The following is an 18,530-nucleotide window of genomic DNA, read 5'->3' as shown; positions in this document are numbered from 1 at the left end:
ATCACTAAAGTGACATGCCTTTTACTCGTCCGGTCGGTGTGTTGCGGCGGTGTGCAGCCGTGCCGCATGACTTCCAAGTCCAGCCAGTAGCACGGATGTAAACAGGGGGCGGGCTCAGGTAGGCCTAACCTGCACCCGCTCAGCCAATCACAAACCGCCGTCTCTTGCCTGCGCTCCCTTTTCGCCGTTTCCCATTGGCTCAGCGGCGCGTCGATATACTGCATCGAGGCGATCCAGTGCGATTTCAGGGAGAGAGAAGGGTAAAATGAGTAATCTGTCAACGGTGAATTTGTGCTCGGAATGAGAGACATCCGGCCCCGAGCGTGACGTAGCACAGCCCGGAGAGCAGCATTAATTCGCAGGAAGTCCACATCGAACCGCCGTAGTGCCGCCATAGCAGGTGGCGCCGTTCGTGTAATGGTGCAGGCTCGCAGCTTCTTCGCCGCCTGATCCGAGCGTCCTTTCAGCACTGGACAGCGATCGGGACCACCGCGCTACAGCAACGCCGAGGAGGTCCTGAGGCGAGGTAGGCTGACACGCCGCGGTCACTTATAACGCCCTGATGACACCGCCAGTGTTTTACGAGGTGTGCATGCAGATGATGGTGCTTCACCTGGCGTTTGTGGGTCGTTTGGCCTTGCAGAATGCATGTGCTTGATGGATTTAAAGCTAGAGAGCGTCATCCACCAAATGCCCTTGAATCGATAGGCCTCTAGTTATGCGTGAGTGAGCGTGTGTATGTGTGGGGGGTGGGGGTGGGGTGGGGGTGTTGGTGTTGATGATAAGCAACTGCGCAATTGTCTTTCCCTGTCTGTTCATATCTTCCTTTTCTACGCCTCTCTCTGTCTTGCAGTCCTCCCTTCTTCCATAGTCAGTCCGACCCTCTCTTGGCTCGGGGCAATACGTGTCTCGATGACTTCACTACATCACCAAGCTCCGCGGTATCCTGGACTAATATAGCAACGCCACATCCCCTCCTCCATCTCTCTTTCTTTCTATCTCCCCCCGTCTGCCCGAGCTATTTGTCTCTCTTTCTCTCTCGCTCTCTCTTTCTCTCTCCAATCGCTGATCCCTCCGTCCAAAGGCACCATGGGAAACCGTGGCATGGAGGAGCTGATCCCGCTGGTCAACAAGCTGCAGGATGCATTCAGCTCCATCGGCCAGGCGTGCAACCTGGACCTGCCGCAAATCGCGGTGGTGGGCGGCCAGAGTGCAGGAAAAAGCTCCGTGCTGGAGAACTTTGTGGGCAGGTAAAATTGAGCACAGCAAATAGGATAATCCCTTAACCTTGTGACATAAGTAGCCTATGGGGGGGCAATCGCTAGTGGCCTGCAGAGTACAAAGCATTCGCGGTCACCATGCTTAGAGACTTCCAGGTTTAAATTGTGTTCACCGCACAAACCACGACACAGCCCCGTCTTGTGACTACTCGAGCAAAGCTGGATTTAGGTCGCAGCGGCACCTTTGGGATCTCAGCCCAATCGGCAACTACAGCCAGCCGTTTGCACTCATTAGAGAAAGATGATGCCTGACATTTCCTGGCATTATATTGTACATGCTTGGCTGCCCTATTCCACCCCCTCATTCGCTAATATTCATGATTTTAACATGAATAAAGAAGAAACTAGTCCAGGGTTGCCTAAAAGTGATCTTGGATGGGCTTGTGCAGCGAATGTATGGATCGTGTTGTTGCTGGCGTAACTGCACACATTTGGTACCGATACAGTGTCTTGTGGTACGCCTGAAGGTCTTCGAGGCGAGCGCAGAGTTTGGGTCGGACATGCAAGAGTGCCCATCCAGATGGAGGAATATTGTCTCGTTCCTGTTGAGTTGATGCCGAGCAACGGTCCGTCTGTGGCGAAGGCGACGTGAAGGCCTTTGAATGGATGACAAGTGTTGCTTTTCTTTCAACTCTTCCGACTTGTGGCGTTGGCCAGTCCTGCTGAGCGAGCTGAAAATTGTGCCCGCGTGTGTGTGTGTGTGTTTTCTTGAAATAATTTTGTTATCCAGGTTATGAGAATCTGCAAAAGCTGAATTGGGGGCAGCTCTACTCCTGTTTGTTGAAATTGTTGTGGTTTGTGAAAACTGACTTGGCGAATGATGTAATTCGGCGAGCAAAATAGGCTTTTTCTGTACAGTACTGACATTTTTCAGAGGAGCAACTGTCCTTATGACTTTGTGGAATTATGTCCACCAACACAGATTCAAGCCCCCCCCCGCCCCCCAAAGAAAATGGTGGGCTCTTCATTTTAAAATGAGTGCATCAGTTTCAATTCAGGTCGTCTTGCTTTTTCCAGCTGGAAATTCCGGGCTGTAAAAATGGCCAGCATTCTATTCAGCGTTTGAGCTAATGAAACCATAAACAGCAAGAAATCCAGGCGTACAATTTAAAGATGTTTAGCGTTGACTGGATTGGCTGTTTGTCCACAGGGACTTTCTGCCCCGTGGATCTGGCATTGTCACTCGCAGGCCGCTGGTTCTGCAGCTTATCAGCGCTACTGCAGGTGGGTTGGCCACGCATTTGTACACCCACACATGCTGCTGGCACAATCACAAATTGACAAATGCAGCAGCCTGTCTTTTTTTTGGTCATTTAAATTGAGCTTTTTTTTTTTTTATTCCCTGCTCCCACTTCGGCGTTCTTTCCCTCTCACACGTTGCTCCATCACCACCGCCCTCTGTTGCACGTTCTCCGTCTTCGCAGAATGGGCCGAATTCCTCCACTGCAAAGGGAAGAAGTTCACGGATTTCGATGAGGTCCGCCAGGAGATCGAAGCCGAGACGGACCGTGTCACCGGTGCCAACAAAGGCATATCTCCCGTGCCCATCAACTTACGCGTGTATTCCCCAAATGGTGCGAAACCACATTTTCCTTCCATTTTCAACACTTAAGTGACAACTCAAAATAGGCATTGAAATAGACTGCGATTGTTCTTTTTTTTTTTTTTTTAATTCCTTGATCAAATACTGAGGGTTGTCATGCAGCCTTGATTAGTCACTTGTAGTCAAGAATGGAAGGATGGTGATAAAAGAGGGCGTCAAGGCTTCTCTGCTGTTCTGTGTTCCATTTATTGCACTTGAGAGGATCGACTCAATGATGTCCATCCGGTGCCGATGTACATCTGAAGTCACAGTTCGTTCAGAATGAAGCAGACAGTCATCATCGGTTAAAAAAAAAAAAAAAAAACTTTCAGTGATAGATGCTGTACGTTTATTCTGTCGAAGGTTCGACTTTTTTTTTATTTTTAAACGCTGATATCTGTTGCACTTGAACAGGCCGAATTTGCATATTTCAATTTTGTATGAACCGGTCACCTATTCACCCGAAAGACTTTCAGCAAGATTTTGGAGTGCGGCTGTGGGAACATTTGGGCCATTCCCAAGACGCACCTGCAAAAGTTTGTCTGCGAATTTTCCAGAAGCAAGCCAAATAATTAAGATTTGTGGATTTGTAAAACTGAGATTTAGGGTTTGAATTTCATCTCTGGCCTTCCCGTGTGAGCTTTGCATGTTGTTGATGTGCGAAAGTCAGCCTGGATAGGCTCCGGCTGACCCGCAACCCTCATCAGGAGAACAGTCAAGAACTGTACTCACCTGCCGGTTCCAGTGAAGACATTTATTCCTATAACTCATGCGTTCCCAATAATCGTTCCAAATGTCTTTTCCTGTTCTCATTTCGTGTTCTCCCACCTGAACAGTGTTGAACTTGACCCTCATCGACTTGCCGGGGATCACCAAGGTACCGGTCGGAGACCAGCCCGCTGACATCGAGCAGCAAATCCGGGAGATGATCATGCAGTTCATCACCAGGGAGAGCTGCCTGATCTTGGCCGTCACTCCGGCCAACACCGACCTGGCCAACTCAGACGCCCTTAAACTGGCCAAGGACGTTGATCCTCAAGGTGAAGGAAGGGCGACTGCAAACAAGGTGGGGGCGAGGGGGGGGGGGGGATTCAGCAACGCATGGCGCGACCCTTAGCGAGACGGCCAATCTGTCTGCTGTCAGAAAACACCATTTGTGTTCGAACTTCCGCTTTGACCTCTCTAAATTTGGGCGCACCATTTATCAGTAGCGGTTGCTCGAGTTTCAATTCATTCTCAGAGAGCGGGGAGGGGGAGATGCGAAGATAATTGAAAGAGCCGCTAAAGGACGGAAGACGTTTGACCGGGGGACAAGGCAATAACTGCAGATGGGATGACGGAGGGTAATTTGACCTCCAGACTGCGGGGAGGGAAACGAGAGAGGACGCGCGGGAGAATGAACTTGAAGGCAAACGGGAAGAGGGCGAAGCAACGGGGCGGGGAGGGATGATTCATGGTGGTGAATGAGGACAGGAGGATCCATCTTGCACTGGGGTTATTGTTGTTTGGCACTTTTCATGATTGTATTTGCTTTTGACTTTTGCTTTTTCATTTCATTTAGTTTCTTCGGGCAGGTTTGTTCGATTTTATTAAGTTTTATGCTTTTGAAAATGCTTTGTTTTAGTTTTTTCAAACATATGTTCAGTGCAAGATTAAAAAGAAAAAAAAGAAAAAGGTCACTAAGCATCGTGTGATGCAGAAACATAACCTACTTTTTCTTTTGATTTTGTTAGCAATTAACTCATTCAGTACCAGCCAATTCTAGACCAAGTCTGAAAAGACGTTTAAAAACGTCTTTGGGAGTGAATGAGTTTAAAAAAAAAACAGTTATAGTTTTTTTTCTCAATGTTTTTTTGGGGGGTTAACTAAAATCACCTTATTGTTTACTCTGCGCATGTTAACATAAAATGGAAATAGTAGTTGATGACGTGGAGCAGATTGTTTTTGTTTTTTTCACCCGCAAACAAGTAGACGTGATGGTCGTGCGGTCGCCTCTGTCCCGTAGGTCTGCGGACGATCGGAGTGATCACCAAACTGGATTTGATGGACGAGGGCACAGATGCCCGTGATGTGCTGGAGAACAAGCTGCTGCCACTGAGAAGAGGTTTGTCAGCACACTGGCCGCCAGCCTCCTTTACACAACTCAAGCATTTTTTTTTTTTAAATGTCTCCCTCCCTCCGGGCCCAGTGATTATTTTGGCCGATTTGTGTCCTTTTTGTTGTTTTGTTTTCAGGCTACATTGGAGTGGTGAACCGCAGTCAGAAGGACATCGATGGGAAGAAAGATATCAAAGCAGCTCTGGAGGCGGAGAGAAAGTTCTTTTTCTCTCATCCGGCCTACAGGCACATAGGGGATAAAATGGGCACCCCGCGCTTGCAGAAAGTGCTCAACCAGGTGATCATAGATTTACTCGCGGTGCACTTTGCACAATTAATAAGATGGTGGCCTAGATTTTTTTTTTCTCCTCGCTTTCATTATCTGACCTGTCATTGTGGAGGATGCAAGACGCCGTCGATACAAACAAATCTGCTCACGTGGTTATTTTTCCTTCCTTTTAATATTTATTGGATGTATGGATTTATGTTTGATTTAGGTTGCGCTGTTTTGATTTCACTTTAGGTTGTGTTTAAAAGAGTGCCATCCAGGTCAAATCCTTGCACAACTTGCATTGCTCACGTGTGTTCATGTGGAAGTAAAAACAAAAGTAAAATCAATCATAAATACTCCTGCACGGCAGCAAAATTTCAGTTTTATCAATGATCTCTTTTGATGAGCTCTGTCAGAGACAGGATTACGGTTGCAGTTTGCAGTGGTGCAAAAAGTGCACCGAGTATTATTTTAGAAATCTTGCTCCTCTCATCTCCCCTGACAGGAAAACCACATATTCGAAACATCTCTCAGTGGACTCCCACATCACTGCAAGCTACAACGGCAAAAAATTAACATTGTACCCTCCTGATGGTGCCATTTAAAATCCAGCATGAATACAACTCATCGAGACAGTTTATTTTTTTGTTCTATATGGTTGAATATTATGAAAATGATTCTTGTCCGAATTGTGTTCCCATAGCAACTGACCAACCACATCCGAGACACTCTGCCAGCTTTTCGCAGTAAGCTGCAGTCCCAGCTGTTGGCTCTGGACAAAGAGGCCGAGGAATACCGGGGATACCGACCGGATGACCCGTCCCGCAAAACCAAACAGCTGTTGCAGTCAGTATCAGAGCACCCAGTTTCACCCAGAAAACTCTTCTATCATATTAATGGACCACTGAAAAATATCTAGGTTGTTTCATGGGTGTCACGGTGGATGACTGCTTAGCACATCAGCTTCACAGTGCATAGGTTGTGGGTTTGAATCTGGGCTCCGGCCTTCCCGTGTGGAGTTTGCGTGTTCTCCCCCGTATCTGCGTGGGTTTTCTGCGGGTATTCTGGTTTCCGCTCCGCATTGCAAACACATGCATGTTACGTTAATTCGACACTCTTAAAATGTCCCGAGGTGTGATTGTGAGTGTGAATGGTTGTTCGTGACCAGTTCGGGGTGTACCCAACTCCAGCGCCCCTTGTGAGGATAATCGCTTCGTATGGCCGGTTGTTGGGACTACTGCTGGTTATCGTGCATCCCTTTTTCAGGATGGTGCAGCAGTTCTCTGTGGACTTTGAGAAGCGGATCGAGGGTTCAGGAGACCAGGTGGACACAGTGGAACTCTCAGGCGGAGCCAAAATCAACCGCATCTTCCATGAGCGTTTCCCATTTGAACTGGTCAAGGTAATCTTTCATCTGTATTATTTATTGAAGCAAAACGATTACGGCCAGTGAGAGCGTTTCAAGTGGTTGTGCTTTTCAAATCATTTTGCTTGAACTACATAAAGGCCGGCAGTTTTTTTATTTCTGAAAGCGATCGTCGAATATAACTCCCACAAGGTCGCTTGTGTAATTTCTTGCCTACACCGAACGCCACGCCGAATAGGAGACAAAGTGATTTGATTTCTTTGTGTAATTTGTCCCTTTGTTCTTTATACTACACATGGCTCAAGCCTTACAGTATGAGCTCACTGTTAAATCGTTGCATGGCAGTCACACACTGCACCGGCTACTTCACCGACTCTCCTAATTTTGTCTGATTGTGTATTCTTTGTAGATGGAATGTGATGAGAAGGAGATGCGTCGTGAGATCAGTTACGCCATCAAGAACATCCACGGAATCAGGTGGGAGCCTTTCCTTGTGTCTCCTTTAATCTCCATTAAAAAAAAAAGCGCCTTGATATGGCAAGCCAAATACTTAAAAAATATGATTTTTAATGGGAGAAGCCTTTATTTTCTCTGATCTATATACTGTCTAGTTGGCAACCACTAGCATCAAATATATTTATATATTATTTTTTTCTTCCCTGACCAAAAATACAAGCGGTTCCCATGGTGTTTGATTACTTTTGTTGATTGTACCTTGAAGGTTTTACGTACCATTATTGCGGGCAGTTGATGAAAACGGTATCAAAACAGACTCTAAATGGTGGATGCGTCATCCATTTTGGAAAAGACAGAAACATTGAGAAGAACAACAACATTCAGTCTTTTTTCTCTCTCTCTCTTTCTTTTGCTGGTCGGCAGGACGGGGCTGTTCACTCCAGACATGGCGTTTGAAGCCATTGTGAAGAAACAGATCATCAAGTTAAAGGAGCCTTGTGTCAAGTGCGTGGACATGGTCATCCAGGAACTCATCAACACTGTTCGCCAGTGTTCCAACAAGGTGATTCGTACATTTTTATACTCTGTTATCATGCAGTCAGAACCATTCGTCGCAGCCAGCAATAAGACGAAACAATTTGAAGCCATTCACGACAGACAGCTATGGGGGGGGGGGGACGATAAGATTGATTTGTGTGATTTTACCGTTCTTTTATCAGCAGTCATGATGTGCCGTTTGTGGTGTGTTCACAGTTGGAATGTTTTCCGAGACTACGGGAAGAAACGGAGAGAATTGTGACTTCTCACATCCGTGACAGAGAGAGTCGGGCTAAGGAACAGGTAGCACACAGTCCTTGTTTTGATCTGTGCGAAACGGTGCCTGTCCAGCACGTGGTCACAGACGTATATTGGTCGGTATAATATTAGTTACTGTATGTGTACGTTTTGTGATGCCGTCATGTTTAAAATAACATTTTTCTGCATGTGAGGAAAGAAGCGTTTGGATGATACGTGTTTACAAAACGTGAGCCTAACAATCAGCATAGTTCAGCAAAACTAAAACCAATGCAGATTCATCACTTAACAACACCTTTAAACACTTTCTAAACGTTTTTCAAGTTCATACGGGAAAAAAAACAAAAAGTATTTGTGAGCACGTACTACCAAGTTAGCCTTTAGCTTGCTAACCTAGCTTGATATGTTGTGTACCAATAATAAGAAAACAAATCGCCCAAACTATGTATCTCACTCTTCATGACGGTGTAAAACGTGTCTATTTGAATTGTTTCAGGTTCTGCTGGTGATTGACATCCAGCTTTCCTACATCAACACGAACCACGAGGACTTCATCGGCTTTGCAAAGTAAAGACTCACCTTGAGGGCGATGCCGTTTCTGAGTTTTGTCTCTCTCTCTTTTCTTGTCACCTTCATCCCCTTCATCCCCACAGCGCGCAGCAGAGAAGCAGTCAAACTAACAAGAGTCAGAGTTCCGCAACAAATCAGGTGAGGGATTAAGCGCAGGATGGACACCGCGTCGGTAGAAAAACATGCAAGATGGAGATTTCAGATGTAGTCTCGCATTGGAGTTTGTCTGTTTGCTCTTTACACAACATATAGGCCTTGATTTTTATTTTTAGATGTGTCCGTTATTTTGTACCATGGCGCATTATGTGTGAAACTGGGCACTGGACAGGCCGTATTATCATTTGAGTTCCAAAGAATCGCATTGGATTTGCTTTTTTTTGCCACCACCATCAGCATCAATGTCATTGTTAAGACCTTTCGCTTTTGTTTGATGCCCTCCTGTGTCATCAAGGTGCCACTTTGCATTTCATCCCCATCCCGTAGTGAGAAAGTCAGCTGCCCACTTACGGGTGTCTGTCGGTGAGTATTGCTCATTGTGGCGTCTGGTTTGCAATTTTCATCTGAGGCTGCAATAATGCATTCGCCCAAAGTATGGTGCTCTCTGCCACCGTTGCCTTCGCGGGAACATGACCTAACCTCTGTAAGACTCTTTTTTTTGTTGTTGTTGTTGTTGCGAAATGTCTTTCCATATGGACTAATGAAATCTGCTTAAAGTGACCTTCAAGTTTGTGAGAACACTTCCAGATTGCAGGATAAATGAACGCCTATTCTATTCGAATCTGTCTCCTTTCGATTGTATTCCATTCTAAAAGCCCGCCATTCCTCCTTGTTGCAGGCCTCCTCTCCACCCGCATCAGGCCTGATTGTAAGACATTACCAAACAATCGTTTGCTGTCTGACACCCTCACAAGGCTCACAGACGACAAGGCGGTGCCTCATAAAGCCATTGAAATATCCGAGAATTTGGCGGACTCAAATATTGTATCCAGTATCGCTAGTGTTGGACATTTGTCTCCGTACTCTGTCGTGCGTGTACGCTACATATGTGGACAAAGGTACTGGGACACCGGCAAAAACTCTCAACAGCGTTGGTCTCCTTTTTGCAGCGATAATAGAGCCTGCGTGCTCCCGGTGTAGTATATTCCAAATGGCAAAGGCCGTGGATTTTATTTCCCCCTTGGCAAGATTTGGATGTCAGACTTAAGAGGAAATAATTGATTTACAAGTGTGTCCCAAGACTTATGTCCGTAGAATGTGGCCGCAGCTTTTTCATAAACGATTTGGGTAACCTCCTTAGTGTGGCGGCGCAAGACTGACCGTAATCTAACCTACTAACCACTTGGCGCTATGTCTGCAGGCGTGTTTGCGCCGAGCTCGTGGGGTTATGACAACTAACACAGCGCGTGCACACACACACACACTTCTTGTCTGATTGTTTGTCTGAAGCACTTAACACGATGGTCACCGAATAATAAGATAACTCACCTCTTTGAATGACAGCGCACTGACGTCGAGTCACCACCACATGGCTAACTCTTACCACTGCACACGTTTCATTGCAATCCAAAGCAAATTAACATCTCGGTGGGTGAAGAGCTTGTGTCCTTCGCCACTTCCCTTGTCCTAGCAGCGTTTCATTTTCAAGATGGATTTTTTTTTTTTAAAACACCTTTTGACCTTCTTGCCCTCCCCAGGTCATCCGCAAAGGCTGGCTGACCATCAACAACATCAGCATCATGAAGGGAGGAGCCAAGGAGTACTGGTTTGTGCTTACCGCCGAGAGCCTCTCCTGGTTCAAGGATGATGAGGTGAGTCGGAAGTTCTTTTCGATGAAACGTGTGACCCGACCGATAAGGACGCACCACGAAATGACGCGACTGTCGCCGCGTTCACACGGTTCGTGGCCGTTATCAACACAAAGCAAAGGTGACGGAGGTCAAACGCAGGAAGAACAATTTTATTTGGCAAGCGCTTCATTTCGTCGCCGTGGCAACGGTCTGCGGCGGACACGCGACGACGACGCGCCGATCCGGCGTCTCAAATTGGCTGCCTTCGCGAACAAATGTAAAACGCGCGCTCCGTTCCGCGATGTCAACATTCCATCAACGAACGACCGAGGCGATTTTTTTTTTGAAACCGCGCGGTGGAGAACAAGGCTAACTGAGAAAAGTGTGGCACATGCCCTAAATGGAAATGACTCATACCAGTTAAGTGCATTTAATCGTTGACACGTGTAATAATAACAGAAATAGCGGCGATGACTGAACCCAGGTGCTTGTGCAGATGTGGCAGGATGCCTCGGTCGGCCGGCTGTCGCCTATCTGCCTGTCTGTGCCTGCTGTACAGTTTGGAGGATATTCTGCACAGCAAGTGTAGATAGGCGGACACACTGCAACCTCTTCGGCTCGTGATGCGGCGCTCAGAAGTAAAAAAAAAAAAATCACATTCGTTACTTTGCGACGTCATTCGATCGCAAGCATTCATCGGCACCATCTTAAATCAACACCGGCCTTGATGAAAGTATCGTCGATTGGAAATGATTTTCAAATGGTCGCCCATTTTTTTTCTTTTGCATTCCATAATGTCTTTCGTATGCGCGCGGTTCCTTCTCCTGGGAATTGGGGCATTTGTTTCATCTTTGCAAATTTGGATACTTCCCAATCTCAACCACATGTTTCGCTCACAGGAACCCAAAATGTATGAACGCCACTCGGTGTCAGACTGCGCACGGGCCGCGCCGCATTGGGGGGGTTCGGATTGTTATTTGATACTTTAGTGTGGCAATGCAGGAAATTATAGACTCCGCGAGCCCGGCTGTGTATATTTCTGCTTTACACCCTGTGAACTTTGGAAAGTCACATCCACATGCGTGTGTGTGTCTCCCCTTGGTGTGGTTGGGCCTCGGAAGAGTTTGCATTCCCGAGGTCGACTTTTTAATCCCAGACATCAGCCTTTAACGATTCTGTAGCAAGAAAAAAAGAAATGTCAATCTCAATATTTAGGTGACCTGCAACTCCTCCTTGACCAAAACTATTCATCAAAACTTAAGTGAACCTTTTGAGCATTCCACAAATTTCTCCCGTTATAAAAACTCATTGATTTATCCATGTATCGACGTGTACATACAAATTCAGCGTGGATGAGTACAACGGCGTCTTCGGTAGGCTTCTGTGGCATGTGTCAAATTACCCAAGTCCATTATGGCCACCCACTGAAATGATTTTGTTTGGGTCTGACTGTATTTCCAAACTCCACTTGATTGATTGTCTCCCCCCCCCCCCCCCCCTCCTTTGGCTGGTGTTTGATGCTTTGCAGGCACCTATGCTCCTCCCCCTGCACCCCCCCCCCCACCCCTCCCGCGAACCACATCTTCCTCCAAGTGCTAGGCTAGTAGCCCGCACACTTAACTCGTTCATCGGGGCTATAAAAAAAATGTTTGAAACATCAACACTTTGACTATCATATCGCTCAATCTTCAGACTTCTACCCTGTTGGTTTTTATGGACATTTTCCTTCAAGAGTTAACGGCTTTGTTTATTCCCCAAAAAGAAATGAAAAGGGAGGTGTGAGAGTTATGAATCACTTAGGTCAAATGATACATTCGTTCGGATGAAAGTGAAGCAAGGGAAAAAGAGAGAAACGAAACAAATCAATTGCATCGCTCGGAGACAGCCACACACACACACACACACACACACACACACACACACACGCATGCACAGAAAGAGAGACTGACAGAAGAAGGTCCATGCCCAATCTAACCAATGTGCAGACTACTGTACACCAGTATGACAATGAACAGGTAGTCTGAACACTGGGTGGACGGAGCCGGAATGAAGTTTCAGGCCTTTTCGCTGTTTTCCGCCATTCCGGTTGCTGGCGGCTCGGCGGTGTCGTCCGTGTGCCCTCCCGTGTTGGCACCAAAGGATCCCAGCGAGCGAAAGCTCTTAAAAGTGCAATTTGCTCGTCAGAGTTGTCGCTTCCCCCAGCTTTTAGGCGCACATCTCTTGGCGTGATTATTATTATTTTTTCAGTCGTTTCGCACCCCGGCCGGGTCCCCCCCCCTGCACGGTCCATTGTGGTCACGCCGGCCATGAAGAGTATCCAGTCCTGACGTGGCATATTCGCCCAGACGACTGGGACAGACTGGCTGCACGTTCAGGGAGGGGATATTTCAAAAAAGGGGGAAAGAGGGAGATGGGGGGGGGCGTGAGTGAGAAAGAGAGAGGAAGAGGGAGGAGACCTGCGTGACCATATATGGAGTGTCGTGACCCCTTGGGGAATACAACCCCGAATGGGTCCGCCGACTCTCAGATTCTACGGATCTCTTCTCTCATTTTAATTTAATCGTGCGACGGTTTGCTTTCACGTCTCGGACCAAAATCTCCAAATTGAGTTTGGTGTTTTTTTTTCGCCGAGCCAGTCTTCCCTCCTTGGCCTGCCGTCTCTTTAACTTCAAACACACTCCTCCTCCTCTGGTTCTCCGAGCGCTGCTAAGCACTACCAGATGTTGAATTTTAACGCCAGGCTGTCATTTAATCTCGCTGTCTCTCCCGCCTTCTCGCCCCCCCCCCCCCCAAAAAAAAATCAGGCAGGAAGTGGGCCCCTCTGGAATGGAAAGAAAAAATATTGAAAAACTACTGAGCGTAGGGTGATAAAAGTAGGAAGTAAAATCAACTCTTAAGATGAGATAAAGTCTAAATGTGATGGATGGAACCGTTTGACGCAAAAGCGTCTACCGCCAGCCCACTCGTGTCTCCGTAGCCGCGCCTGAGCCTTGCCCCTTAACGGCTCAACGTGCGTTTGAGCGGCGGCGCATTATGTGGAGCTCCCGTGCTTTTCTACATCTGCGTTTCCTCCGACTTGAGCGCCGGAGTTTTCTCCAGCCTTTAGCTGCCAGCTCTCCTTTTTTTTGCATAACTCACCGTGAACGACGACTGCGTCCTGACCCGCTCCGTAATGACTTCCACATGTGCTCTCTTTCCCTCTCTTTCTTTTCTTTCCCCCTCTCGCTCGCACTTTTACCTCCCACTCTCCTTTCTCCCCCATTCCTCCTCTCTCCTGTCACCCCTTCTCTTTCGACTCACGCCCTCTCTCGCCTTCCCTTGAGACCAAATTTCACCTCCTGCTTTGCCAACATCACCCAGGACTATTGTGTACGCAAATATCGTTGCGCAATTGTCAGCTCCGACACTAACAAAAGGGCGTTTTTTTCTCTCGTTCACAGGAGAAAGAGAAAAAGTACATGCTCCCCCTGGACAACCTGAAAGTCCGTGACGTCGAGAAGAGTTTCATGTCCAGCAAGCACATATTCTGCATTTTTAATACGGAGTCAAGGTCAGCGACCGGTGCTTCCGAAAATGAGTTTGGAGTTGTATTGACCATGTGACACTTCAAAAAGAGTTTTTAAACCCGGGCGCAAGACTTGAAATATGTTTTGGATTACGGGTGATGTCGTGTGCGCATGAGCGCATCCAACAACACATCGTAAGAACTCCATTCAATTCACGATCGAGCTATTAATTCAGATTTGAGATTTTGATTCCAATCGAATCAAATTGAGAATTATGAGTCGCCCGCTCGCTCGTCTTATTTACACAAGTGTGTTTTGACACACATGACTCATTTTGATGCGCGTTGTTGCTGTGGCATCCAGGAATGTGTACAAGGACAATCGGACTCTGGAACTGGCTTGTGACTCACAGGATGATGTGGACAGCTGGAAGTCTTCTCTGTTACGTGCCGGGGTCTACCCTGAGAAGACCACCACGGTGAGCACACTTACATCGAGCGATTGTTATGTCTGGTCCAAAAAGCGTTGCGTAATCCGCACCAACTTTTTGCCGTACTTTTCCATCCCGTTTTCGTCACGTTCGAGTGTTTTTTGTCATTCCTCCATCTGTAGACTCGGTCATTTCCTTTGACCACACGCGGCCTTGTAAACTTCAATGTCTTCTTTTCTTCTGGAATTCTCAAAAGGTCGAGAGTGAGTCGTCCACCACCACCTCGGATAACTTCTCCATGGACCCTCAGCTGGAGCGGAAAGTGGAAACTATCCGTAACCTGGTCGACTCCTACATGGCCATTGTGAACAAGTGCATTCGAGATCTCATGCCCAAGGCCATCATGCATCTCATGATCAATAATGTAAACAAGTCACTCATTTCCGACCCCCCTGTGTTTATTTGCAGTTGATTCTGCGCCCGAATGCTCACTCTCCACTTCCTCTCTGGACGACTAGGTCAAGGAGTTCATCAATGCCGAGCTGCTGGCCCAGCTGTACTCTGCAGGTGACCAGAATGCCCTGATGGATGAGTCCCAGGAGCAGGCCCAGAGGAGGGATGAGGTGCTGAGGACCCACCAGGCCCTCAAAGAGGCCTTGGCGATCATTGGGGATATCTCAACCACCACCATCACCGTTCCTCTGCCACCCCCTGTTGACAACTCCTGGGTCGGGGGAACAAGCGGTGGTCGCAGGTACTTTGCGGACAGCGTCTTCCCAAAAACATCTTGCAATGATGTGGAATTGAATCAGTCAAAAACAGGAAGCATGTATTACTCAGGCTTTTTTTTTTCTTCTAAACATTCCAAATACCCCCGTAGGTCTCCTCCTCCAAGTCCCACTGCCCCAAGGAGGATGTCTGCAGGCCAGCGCCCGGCACCTCGAGGAGCCCCACCACCACCAAACCGTCCCGGTCCCTTGGGACCCTTCAATAACACTGCTGAGAGCCCCCAGGCTCCCAGCCGCCCAAATCGAGCCCCCCCAAGCATTCCCAGGTGGGTACAAGAATCCATGCGATGTTTGTTTTACTCTTGGCTTTGCGCTTTACAAGGAAAGGAAACATATTTGGCAAGGCGCACGCGGAGGAGAAGTCAGGTAATGGTGAGAATGAAATGAAAATAATTCAAACGTGATCATTTGGATTTCACTCGATGAGGTCTTGACGTAATTCATCAGCACGGAACCCCTTTGAAAAAGTGATACAGTGGTTGTCATTTAAGATTTTCTTTTGTCAGAATAATATTTAGATGAATTTATATGTATGGAATGACATTGCAACGCAAATGTAATTAAATTTTTTTGTCAGATGAGGGAGAGGGTGGCCGATACTTGTCCGTATGACGTCAGTCGAGCAGATAATTAGCTCATTTCGGCACAGAGATACGAAACCAGGTTAGACAGACTTCCAAAAGTTTTGATCACTATTTGGCATCCTGTATCTTGACCAGAAGTTAGTTGCTCTTAGAACGGGGCACTCCAGTCACTCTTACAAACATTTTGTGCATCAGTGCAACTGTAACTCAAAAACAAGGGAAATTCCACAGAGCAATTATTTTCTTGAAACTTTTTAATTGTTGCAGGATGCTGGTTAACCAGTATATTTCAAAACAGTTCCCCCTCCCTGTTGATCTGTTTCCTATTCATTCAGCATCTTCTTCTTCTTGGTTCATTGGTGCTTTACAGCTCTTTTGTGCACACTGCCACCTACTGGACAGGAAGCGCAAAGCGTCTCCATGTACAGTCAATGGAAGCAAACCTGCTTCTATTCAGCCCCACGAACAAACACGCGAGACAGGCAGAACATGTTTCTCTGAGTCATCAGCAAAATAGGCGTCCATCGGCGATGGGCTGAGAGCTCCGTCAGAACATGACCCTGTTAGTGATGATGACATTGACAGACGAAAACCCATCCCTCGTCAGGACTTAGTCCGTCATTTAAAAATAAAATGTCCTGACATACTGACTGATTAAACGGACCTTCCGTCAGTGCTGACAGAATGGGCACCTCTGCTCTGTTTTACATTGCAGTGAGTTGGTTTCTGCGTATGAGGGTCAAATGGTATCGTACGTTCTTGGTTGCCTTGCATCAGGACATCCTGCAGTAACTTGCGAATATGAGCTCTTTTCAAAGCTAAGAAACGTGACTTCAACTATTTTTTTTCAGGTATTTTCCGTGTCAGAATGAATAATTTTTTTCCTCAACTGGTTAAATGTATAAAACAGACTTTGCTGTACATTGCTCACGTGACTAATGCAGTATCCTCTGCGACCAGCGTGTGACGATAACTTGCATTTTCTCTGCCTCTCAACATATTTCCGATAGCATGCATGATGACCGTTCGTCCTCCACATTTTCGGTGTGAAATGAATCGTCTATTAACGCTCGAGTCTTTGGACTGCTCCCAAATTCGCGTGCCCTTTTTTTAGAATGTTCAAACAAAGGACATTCCAATTGAAGATCGTTTCCAATCTTATTTAACTCGTACAAATACTGTGATTGATCTCTTTTTCTTCTTTTTCCTCCCACCTGCGTCGCTCTGTCGCCTTCCTCGACATCACCGTTCGATGCTCACTCAAGTCGACGACCACCACCATCGCCAACAAGACAAGTACCGCCATAATCATCCACAGGGGTCGCCCTTCTTCTTCCTCCCTTCTCTCTTAGCCATGGCTCTGCTGCCCCGCCCACCCATTAGTGAAAATCGTGACTCCCTCCCGATCTCCCGCCAGTCGACCATCTCCGTGTATCTATGTACAGTATTGTACTTGTCTTGTGGTGTGTGTTTTCGTGCGCTTGTTGCTCGCCTGTGGTCCAGGTATGCTCCAGCAGAACCACATCCTAGTATCATCCAGCGAAACCTCTTCCCCCTCCGATCCTTCGCCAAGTCAGCCGCGACCGGAACTTGCTGCTTCGACGTGAAAATATGCTCAGCCGACGTGCTGCCGTCTTCATTCCAAAATGCAGCATGGCACATAAGCTGCTTTTATTGCATGGGAGTGTATGTGTGTGAATGTCCTTTGCGTGTACGGGGGAGGGGCTAATTTGCCCGAGATATACACTCGTATTCATTTAGTATTTATTTATTATACACTCCTCCCATAAGTGTTAATTATAAGCCTACTGTTCTCGATAGGAACACGAGTTGTATCTTAGTATGTGCGCGTAAACACGCGTTTTGTTTGTGTGCAAGTAATACTGTGTGTTGCTGCGAGGACACATATGCATACGCAGTCCGTCTGCACGTTTGTTCGCCGTTTCAGTTCATTTTGTTTTCACGTTCAAAGATGTTTATGATGACTCATGAACCCTCGGGGTGCATTTACTATTGGACTTTTGTGAGATGTTTGTGTGCTGTAGTAGCATTCGTACACACATAGCAAGGCGGAGGAGCACCGTGAGTATTCTCTATATGACACAGAATCAATACGACATTTAACCTCGTCATAGGTGTCCACCTGTGCTGTATCAATGGGCAAAGTTGTGACCCTTGACACCTTAAGCTCAAATTCAGATGCTGACTGCTTTCGTGGCTGCAACCCTCCGAGATGTTTAGCTGTGGATTAACAAACGGCATGATTTTACATCTTCCCTTTTAGTCTTGATCTCAGGTTTGAAACATGCAACGAACTTAATGCACACGAAAGACGGGCACTCGTATTTGTTCAACTACCCCGTGTCCTTTTTTTTTGTCAGATACTCATGTCAGTCAGTCAGCATCTGTGTTCGATCTTAAGCAGCTCTTGTCAGTGTTCAAGTGCTTCTCTGTCAGTTTGTTCATGTGTATATGGTCCTAAACTGTGTTCTGGTTCTGCTGTATATAAGTATTGATAAGGAAAATACTGTACCTGTGGACTCTTAAGACCTCACAATGGATCCTAGCGCTTTAATGGTTCTCTCTGTCTGTTCACTCAACATCGAATTTAGACTGCCTTTGCGGCATGAATTACAATTCTATATTGCCAAAGCTAAATATATAAAGAGAATTGCAGAGTATTAAAAGAAAACTAAAGAACAATGACTGATTCCATTTGTGGTAAGATGTTTGTCAGAGAGCCTAATGGAAAATTGCATCTATTGTTATTTTCTGTGTCTGTATTGTTCCTCAATTAAAAAAAAAAGTCGTACTTCGCAATAGTGTTCATTGGTTTCACCAAAAGGCCAGCAGATTTGCTGGTGAAACACAACAAAAGTATACAGTAATTGTTATTCTTAAACATTGGTCTAACGGTTACCGATGTGTAATTTCCCCATCTGGAAAAATTTGAAGATACAGTGTCAGATTAGAAATAAAAATACACACACATGCTGACATGCTGTTCTTGTTCTTTTT

The 18,530-nt window shown here is 46.6% G+C and overlaps 1 protein-coding gene across 2 annotated transcripts; it reads left to right on the top strand.

Moving 5' to 3' along the window:
* The first annotated feature begins 213 nt into the window (after positions 1 to 213).
* Positions 214 to 18,509, top strand: dnm3b (dynamin 3b). Of its 2 annotated transcripts, XM_086130198.1 has the most exons (22): positions 214 to 526; positions 854 to 1,250; positions 2,431 to 2,504; positions 2,705 to 2,854; positions 3,699 to 3,902; positions 4,868 to 4,966; positions 5,097 to 5,257; positions 5,934 to 6,076; positions 6,497 to 6,632; positions 7,006 to 7,073; positions 7,476 to 7,614; positions 7,806 to 7,892; positions 8,344 to 8,414; positions 8,501 to 8,555; positions 9,253 to 9,282; positions 10,112 to 10,225; positions 13,645 to 13,754; positions 14,074 to 14,188; positions 14,397 to 14,564; positions 14,659 to 14,894; positions 15,021 to 15,194; positions 16,778 to 18,509. In XM_086130198.1, exons 2-22 carry the CDS (start codon positions 1,090 to 1,092, stop codon positions 16,818 to 16,820), a joined length of 2,538 nt encoding a protein of 845 aa, XP_085986324.1. In that variant the 5' UTR covers positions 214 to 526; positions 854 to 1,089; the 3' UTR covers positions 16,821 to 18,509. The 2 variants fall into 2 exon arrangements, with proteins under 2 accessions (XP_085986324.1, XP_085986325.1); XM_086130199.1 differs by lacking the exon at positions 9,253 to 9,282.
* The last annotated feature ends 21 nt before the right edge of the window (positions 18,510 to 18,530 follow it).

This window comes from Hippocampus guttulatus, chromosome 14 (assembly GCF_054856545.1).
Source record: "Hippocampus guttulatus isolate MCC_2025c chromosome 14, RoL_Hgut_1.0, whole genome shotgun sequence".
Lineage (NCBI taxonomy): Eukaryota > Metazoa > Chordata > Actinopteri > Syngnathiformes > Syngnathidae > Hippocampus > Hippocampus guttulatus.
Note: the sequence above shows the minus strand (reverse complement) of the source record. Positions and strands in the feature narration are given on the sequence as shown.